Source organism: Sinocyclocheilus anshuiensis, unplaced genomic scaffold (genome assembly GCF_001515605.1).
Source record: "Sinocyclocheilus anshuiensis isolate Anshui unplaced genomic scaffold, SAMN03320099.WGS_v1.1 scaffold333, whole genome shotgun sequence".
In the NCBI taxonomy this organism is placed as follows: Eukaryota; Metazoa; Chordata; class Actinopteri; order Cypriniformes; family Cyprinidae; genus Sinocyclocheilus; species Sinocyclocheilus anshuiensis.
Window position 1 is genome coordinate 847,461 of NW_015539871.1, and position 7,324 is coordinate 854,784.

General features: G+C 33.7%; 1 protein-coding gene across 1 annotated transcript in view; it reads left to right on the forward strand.

Moving 5' to 3' along the window:
• The window catches only part of LOC107685201 (synaptotagmin-7-like), a 162,281-nt gene that overhangs the window by 101,045 nt on the left and 53,912 nt on the right, over positions 1-7,324 (forward strand). Inside the window, exon 5 of the mRNA XM_016481715.1 lies at positions 6,735-6,854. Within this exon, the coding sequence (XP_016337201.1) occupies positions 6,735-6,854 (120 nt within the window). The remainder of the gene's footprint in view (positions 1-6,734; positions 6,855-7,324) is intronic.

A 7,324-nucleotide genomic window follows, 5' to 3' on the forward strand; every position in this document is an offset into this window, starting at 1 on the left:
TATATTCAAAGATTATTTGATATTTATTGCATTATATCATATCATATATCATATCAGTATTTTTTTGTAAAAGTGTTTGTTTGTAAAAGGCTCTGGATAGTGTGCAAAAACATCACAAATATAGCAAGACTATTAAAAAAATAGCATTGCATTAATGTTTTTAAGATAGAAAAACTTCACTCAGACCCCTGATTGGTTTAGGGGTCCCTAAATAATCCTTTTTTTCAAGGCCCAACATGGTGCTGCATGTGTGAATATTCACCGTCTTTACTGTGATCTTCACGTTTGTCTGATGAACTGCGGGGTTGCTGTACCAGTCACTTTATTAATGCTTCCATAGTAACGTCTCCATTTCTAATGAGAGCTGAATGTAATTGATGTTTTTGCCCTCAAGCGAATCCTCATAATATTTGTGTCTAGGATACCATCACTGCATCCAGCCGTGTTCACTCTGCTGAAAAGACCAGTGTGGATTTATGATGGTTTGGTGTAACAGTATAGCCAAATTTCTCCCTTTTGTGCTGGTTAAGCTATTAAGAAGCCTGATGGAGACACCAGCGTCCAAAAGTGTCCCATCTGATCATACGCTGTCCTTTCTTAACGCTCTGCCACTTGGACATGCTTGATTCATGACTTCTCTTACGCACTGTTGCGTGCTCATGTCTCCCTGGGCTCTTTGTTTCTGCTCGTGCTCCGTCTCTTACTCATGCCTGATTGCGTCCCGTCTCTCTCTGCGCCCTTCTGTCTGTCTCTCAGTTTGCCCATCTGTTTGGTTCGAGTGTCTTCTTCATGGCTCTACACCTGTCACCTGTACGCCGCGGGGTAGAAGAGGAGCCCGAGGACGGGGATTATTCAACTGTGTCTATCTTTATCTTTAAGTGAACACAGATTTCAATCTGCGGCGCAGAGGAGGGAACCTCTTTACATAATCGATGAGTGTTTATCCACGTCTGAGTTGACTAGCTGTTCAAACACGGCGACTGAATCTAATGAAGTGGCTCTGTGTTATTCAGGAGCCTAATCTATGACTAACAGTGCATTTTTAATGTGTTTTTAATCACTGGTGTGAATGTGTGTCTTTAAAGGTGAAGTGTGTAGTGTTGTAGATGTTAAAGTTACTAATTAGTTGATTAGTTAATTGTTTATTGAATTAAATATGCATGACATGCTAATTAATTGATCAAATAAATCAGTGTTTATAAACACACCTAAATTAAGATTATTTAAAGATGTAAAAATAGATGAGCATCTTGACAAACAATGTTGGCTGAGCTAGTGGTGTGAATTTTGTGTTTTAGTATTTAGTAGTATAGTGTTATTGTAGTAGTTTATAAAGTAGTATAGTATTTATTATTATTTTGCATTAACTTTGATATTATTTATTATATTGATGTTATATTATATTATTGTATTTTAAATTTATAGTTGTCATTTCAGTTTTAGTCATTTTGCTGTTGTTATTCCTATTAGCTTTTGTTTTTATATATTTATATTTAGATTTAATGTATATTTTTATTTTTATTTTATTATATTTATATATATTTTAAGTTTTAGGTTTTTTTTTGTTTTTTTTATTAGTACTTAAACTTATTTTATTTCAGCTAGTTGCCAAGGCAACATTTCTCAATTTTATGTTTTTACATTTAGGGTTATTTATTTATTTATTTATTTATGTTTTTATTTTATTTTATTTTTTAAGCCATGTTTCTTTTTTTGTGTACTTCATCACTCGTGCTATTTTTTATTTTATTTTTATGTATTTTATATTCTTCTATTAAGCATTTCTTCAGGATTTTGTACTTGAGACCTTCATCACTCATACAATATTTCATTTGCTTTGTTTTATTGTTTTATTATAAAGCATATTTCTTTACAATTTTTATTTGAGACCTTCACTCAAATGCTACTTTATTATTTTTATTATATTATATTTTAATAAATGTAATTTTCTATTTTTAAAATGGCAGATGAGGGCTATTTTTGAAACTTGTTTGCAACCAGCCATTGTTTTTGCCTTTCTGTTTGGTGATGCTTCTGGTGCAGGAATTACACGCTTCATGTTTACCTGTGTAATATCAAACAAACATGCAGTCGATGAGCGGAGTTCATACTCAGTAACCGCTCTGACAGATTCAACAAGTAATTTGTTAGACTGATTGAAACCCCATTGTATGTTTGTTTTTGCATGCAGCCAGCAAATACATAGACATGTTGTTTCTTTGTATTGTTTCATCGCACCCAGTCTCTCTCTCATCACATTCCATTCAGACTGTGTAAGTCAAATATAAAATAAATCAACATATTTCTTTGCCAGTGTTGAATAGTGGTGCAGTAAACACTGTATTGTTAGAAGAGCTGATCCAATGCAAAGTCCCCATGAAATCAAAATTTAAGTTTTTTGCAGTTCGTCACTTCCGCCAAAACGGCTCAACAATTTTTTTTGACGTCACATCGTACTTCAACTTCTCATCAAACTTTCTGTCCAATCAAATGCTCTCTAGAATCCGAAGCGCCCGCCCCCTACACTATAAAATAGACGCTGAAGGCGTGGCTGAAATCTGTCACTTAGTATTTTAGTATAATTAGTATTTTCTGTACAGTGAATGGCATGTAGTGCACTATATAGGGGACAGGGAACGATTCAAACAGTGTAAATATGCTTTCCATTGAGGAAAGAAAGATGTCTGGTTTCGCGCTGTGTCGCGCTAACCACCGCTCCACACACACACTCTGCTCCGGTCCAGAGACACGATAGCACAGGGCTGATCGCATGCGCGAAATGTATCGTAGCTATTTGATTTCTACAGAGCATGCTATATTTTATAGCAATATGGATGAGATTGTGGCTGGCATACCCTGCTAAGGCTAAATCAAATATCCAGTGTCTTTCATGAAACCCATTCAGTGATTTTAACGCCCCTCCTGACAGACAAAAGAGGAGGGAATGAAAGACAGGAGAAAGAAGTAACTGCTTTTCTATCAACTCACAGTGTTTACAATTGAGTTCTGTGTGTCTTTGTGGTTTGCAATCTTACACACAAGCCTGTTTGACAGTGTATCTGTACCAAGGTCATTTAGCAGCATACAATCCCTATAGGGTGTGTGTGTGTGTGTGTGTGTGTGTGTGTGTGTTCAATGGTTTAGAGAAGTCAGTATGTGTTGATCAACTCTACACAGCATTGATCTCCTGTCCTCACCATCATTTCTAGCATGATTAACTGTCACGGAGGAGTAAAGAGAGAGAGAAAGAGACGGTTCACACCAGGTCTGAGGAACCAAGTACGATTCCCATTTAGTCATAGAGAACTTGACATTTTTTGTTTTGTTTTAAGGTTTCTGCCATCTCTGTTGAGGGAACAGTGAAGAGCACAACTTGTGCTCTACCTGTCAGTCAACGTTAGAACGTCAGTCAACGTCTACAAGTTAGAAATTCAGACACACTTGAGTAAAATTGTGTTCGAAAACAAAAATGAAAAACATATTTGTGACCCTAGACCACAAAACCAGTCAATTTGATGAAATTGAGATTTATACATCACATGAAATCTGAATAAATAAGCTTTCCATTGATGTATGGTTTCTTAGGATAGGACAATATTTGGCCGAGATACAACTATTTGAAAATCTGGAATCTGAGGGTGCAAAAAAATCTAAATATTGAGAAAATCGCCTTTAAAGTTGTCCAAATTAAGTCCTTAGCAATGCATACTACTAATCAAAAATTAAGTTTTGATGCATTTACATTAGAACATTTACAAAATATCTTCATGGAACATGATCTTTACTTAATATCCTAATTGATAATTTTGACCCATACAATGTATTTTTGGCTAATGCTACAAATTTATTTATTTATTTACGTGACATGTGGCCAAGTATGGTGACCCATACTCGGAATTAGTTTTTATTGAATGAATGAATGAATGAATTGGACCAGCTATTGAAGGGAAAAAGCCAACAAATGGTAATTCATTGAATAATATTTAAAAGTTTTCCAAGATGCACCTCATTAAGTTGGTTAAATTAATATTCAAAGTGAGCAGAGCTGTAATCTAGACAAATCTTGGTCTCTTTATCATTCCTATACTTCAATTTGTTTTGATGGCTTTGCTATTATCCTAAAATATTGAAAATAGTAAGAATACGATTGGAAAGGATGTGTCCAAACTCTTGACTGGTAGTGTAAATGTGTTGGGTGTGTAGATTGATCTCCGCATTCAATAGATATTTGTGTGCAACAAGTTTAAATTTAATATCCAGCACAGTTAATATGCTTTAGCGCACTGGCAATAATCTTTCTCTTTACAGGATTGTGTAACTGTAACCGGCTCCAGCTCTAATTCCCTGATACCATGATTGTCGGTATATACCCGTGCTACTTATTTTTGTGCTCCAGGGTCACAAATAGTTATTTGTTATTTATTTGTTTGTTTTGTTTATTTATTTTTTATTTGTTTATGATTGTCTGACAGGCAATTAAGCTGCTGCCTGCTCAGGGGACGTGAGTGATTTGTGCTGTAGCGCTGGAGCCGTGAAGCGCTGAGCTTTTACTCTAGTGGACTATAGCAGTGCTGCGCTTTATTGATTTGAACACACACAATAACAAATGAGTGATAAACAGATTCTGTGAATATAAACAAAGGGAAAGCATCCCATTCATATTTAAACAAAAAAAGATGTAAAAAAAAATTTATTCATGTAAAAAAAAAAAATACAAATGTATTAAAAACAAAAGCCATTTCAAATTTTTTTAATCTCTTTTTTAATACATCTTTCATGGTTTTGTTAAAATGTAAAAAAAAAATAATAATAATAATAACATTATTATTTTATAACAATAACAATGGTTGCAGAATAAAATTTAAAAATAAAAATAAGTACAGTTTATTTTTCAAAATGTTTTTTTAAGTATATTACAATGAGAAATAACGTTTATTTAAAAAGTGGTTGGAAAATAAACAAATTGAAATAAAAAAAAAAAAAATATATACATTTGCAAGGGTTTTTCAAGTTTTATTTAGCAACAAAAATAACATTTATTGTAAAAAATGTTTAACATTAACATAAAAACAACTAAAAATAAAAATAATAAGGTTTAGTTTTTTATGTCAAGTTTTATATTGCAACAAACAATATTTATTTAAAAAAATATTAAAAGGTTTTTTAAAAAGAAAAAATGAAATACATTTGAAAATACAAAATACATATCAATACATATGAAATCAATACATTTTCAGGTTTTTCTGTATTTTTTGTAACAAATACATTTAAAAAAATGTTATAACATTTTTCAAAAAGATTTATAACTATGACTATGAATAAAAATATGTATTACTTTAGTATTGTCATGCAACTTTGTCCTTTATTTCTATTTAAGTTTACTAATAGCATTTTGTGTGCAGTGCTCAATCAGTCGTTTATAATGAAACTCCCGGCCCTGACCCCTCCTGTGCTTGACCTGCCGCTATCTGAGATCAGACAAGAGACACGCTGTGAATGATCTCCCTTTAGGACCCTGCTGTGAATGTGAGCTGATGGCTCTTGTAAAGGCCATTTACAGCCCTTGTAAGGGTGATGTTTTAGACTCACCGTAATCGATGAACGAGTGTGTGTGGGCTTAATGCGCTCCTGCGTAACACTGATTCTGCCGTAGCCCACAGCAAAGCATGTTTTACATGCCAGCCTGACGACTCCTTTATGAGTGTAAATCGTTATAAAATCAGTGGATTAATGGCATCTGAAAGAAAGGGGAACATTTGTAGTTAGAGAGATGGAGGATAATGTATTGCTCAGAGGTTGCTCTTTCAGAGCTCAGGATATATAATGGACTTTGTCTCAGGTGTCTCTGCTAGGATTCTTTAGGGGAAGAGATTTTTTGCATGCATTTGCAGTTTTGATGCATTGTTTAGATCTCTATTGAGGTCTTCCATTTGGTCTCCATTTAATCATTAATGCTGTTTTATTTGTAATTTTTTATTAAGATTTCAGAGACATAACGGCATTTTCAAATGTGTTTCATTTAAGCGTCATCTTTGTCTCAAATCAAAATACTACATTTACACTGCTATTCAAAAGTTTGGGGTCGATATGATTTTTTTGTTGTTGTTGTTGTTTATAAGTCTCTCATGCTCACCAAGGCTGCAATTATTTGTTAAAAAATGCAATAAAATCAGTAGTATTGTGAATTATTATTACTATTTAATATAAGTGTTTTCTAATTCAATATATTTTAAGATGTCATTTATTCCTGTGATTCCAAAGCTGAATTTTCAGCATCATTACTCCAGTCTTCAGTGTCACATGATCTTTCAGAAATCATTCTAATATGCTGATTTGCTGCTCAAGAAACATTTCTGATTATTTTCAATGTTGAAAACGGGTGCACTGTTCAATGTTTTTGTGAAAAAGCCTTTTTGTGATACTTTTTTATTTTCAAGGTTCTCTGATGAGGAAATCGGTATGTCAAATAGGAATCTTTTGTTACATAATGTCTTTATTGTCATGTATTGTAATGCATCCTTGCTGAATAAAAGTATTTCTTACTTTCAAAAAAAGTTCCTAAACTTGCCAACATACTGTTATTGTACAATCTTGTTTTTTAAAGCCTTTTTCTTTTTCTAGCTTTCAGACCAGACTTTGTCAAGTCAACATCCAAGTTTATTTTGATCAGCTTTTGTTTTCTACTTTATATTGGCTTTTGCTCACCACTTGTTTGATTGTGTGTTTTGTGACAGAGAGGGGAAGATGGTCGTACTGTCCCTCGCGATCGGATTGGCCGAACAAGATGACTTTGCCAACCTTCCAGATCTACAGGAGGCGCCAGCCAACAAAGAAACCCCTCCCGCAGACAAAAGGTAATGGCTGGTTTAAAACAGACAGTTTCATTTCCATATGCAAGTCTCAAAATAAGTAGATATATACATTTTAAATAGCTTTCTCTGGGCTAGAAATATCCTTTCTAGGAGCAGTTTTTGTCCAATACAGTATTTTCTGGAAGGGGTTTGTTGGTATTTGACAGTTTGCCCTTGCTGGTTGATGCTATAACTTCAACATCTGTGAGGGGAAAAGGCATATTTCTCTATTGCTGGACATTTAATAAACCCTACACTGTAAAAAAATGACCGTGAATTTAACGGTAAAAGACTGTAAAAATGCTACAGTAAAAACCTATTAAATGGTTAACGGTAAATTCCCCTACTATATACGGTTGAAAAACTGTATTGGACATTACATGTATTGGACATTAGTTTTACAGTAGTATACCGTTTTTGGAAGTGAAAAAGACTGTATAATTTACAGTGAATAACCGTAAATTGACATTCCC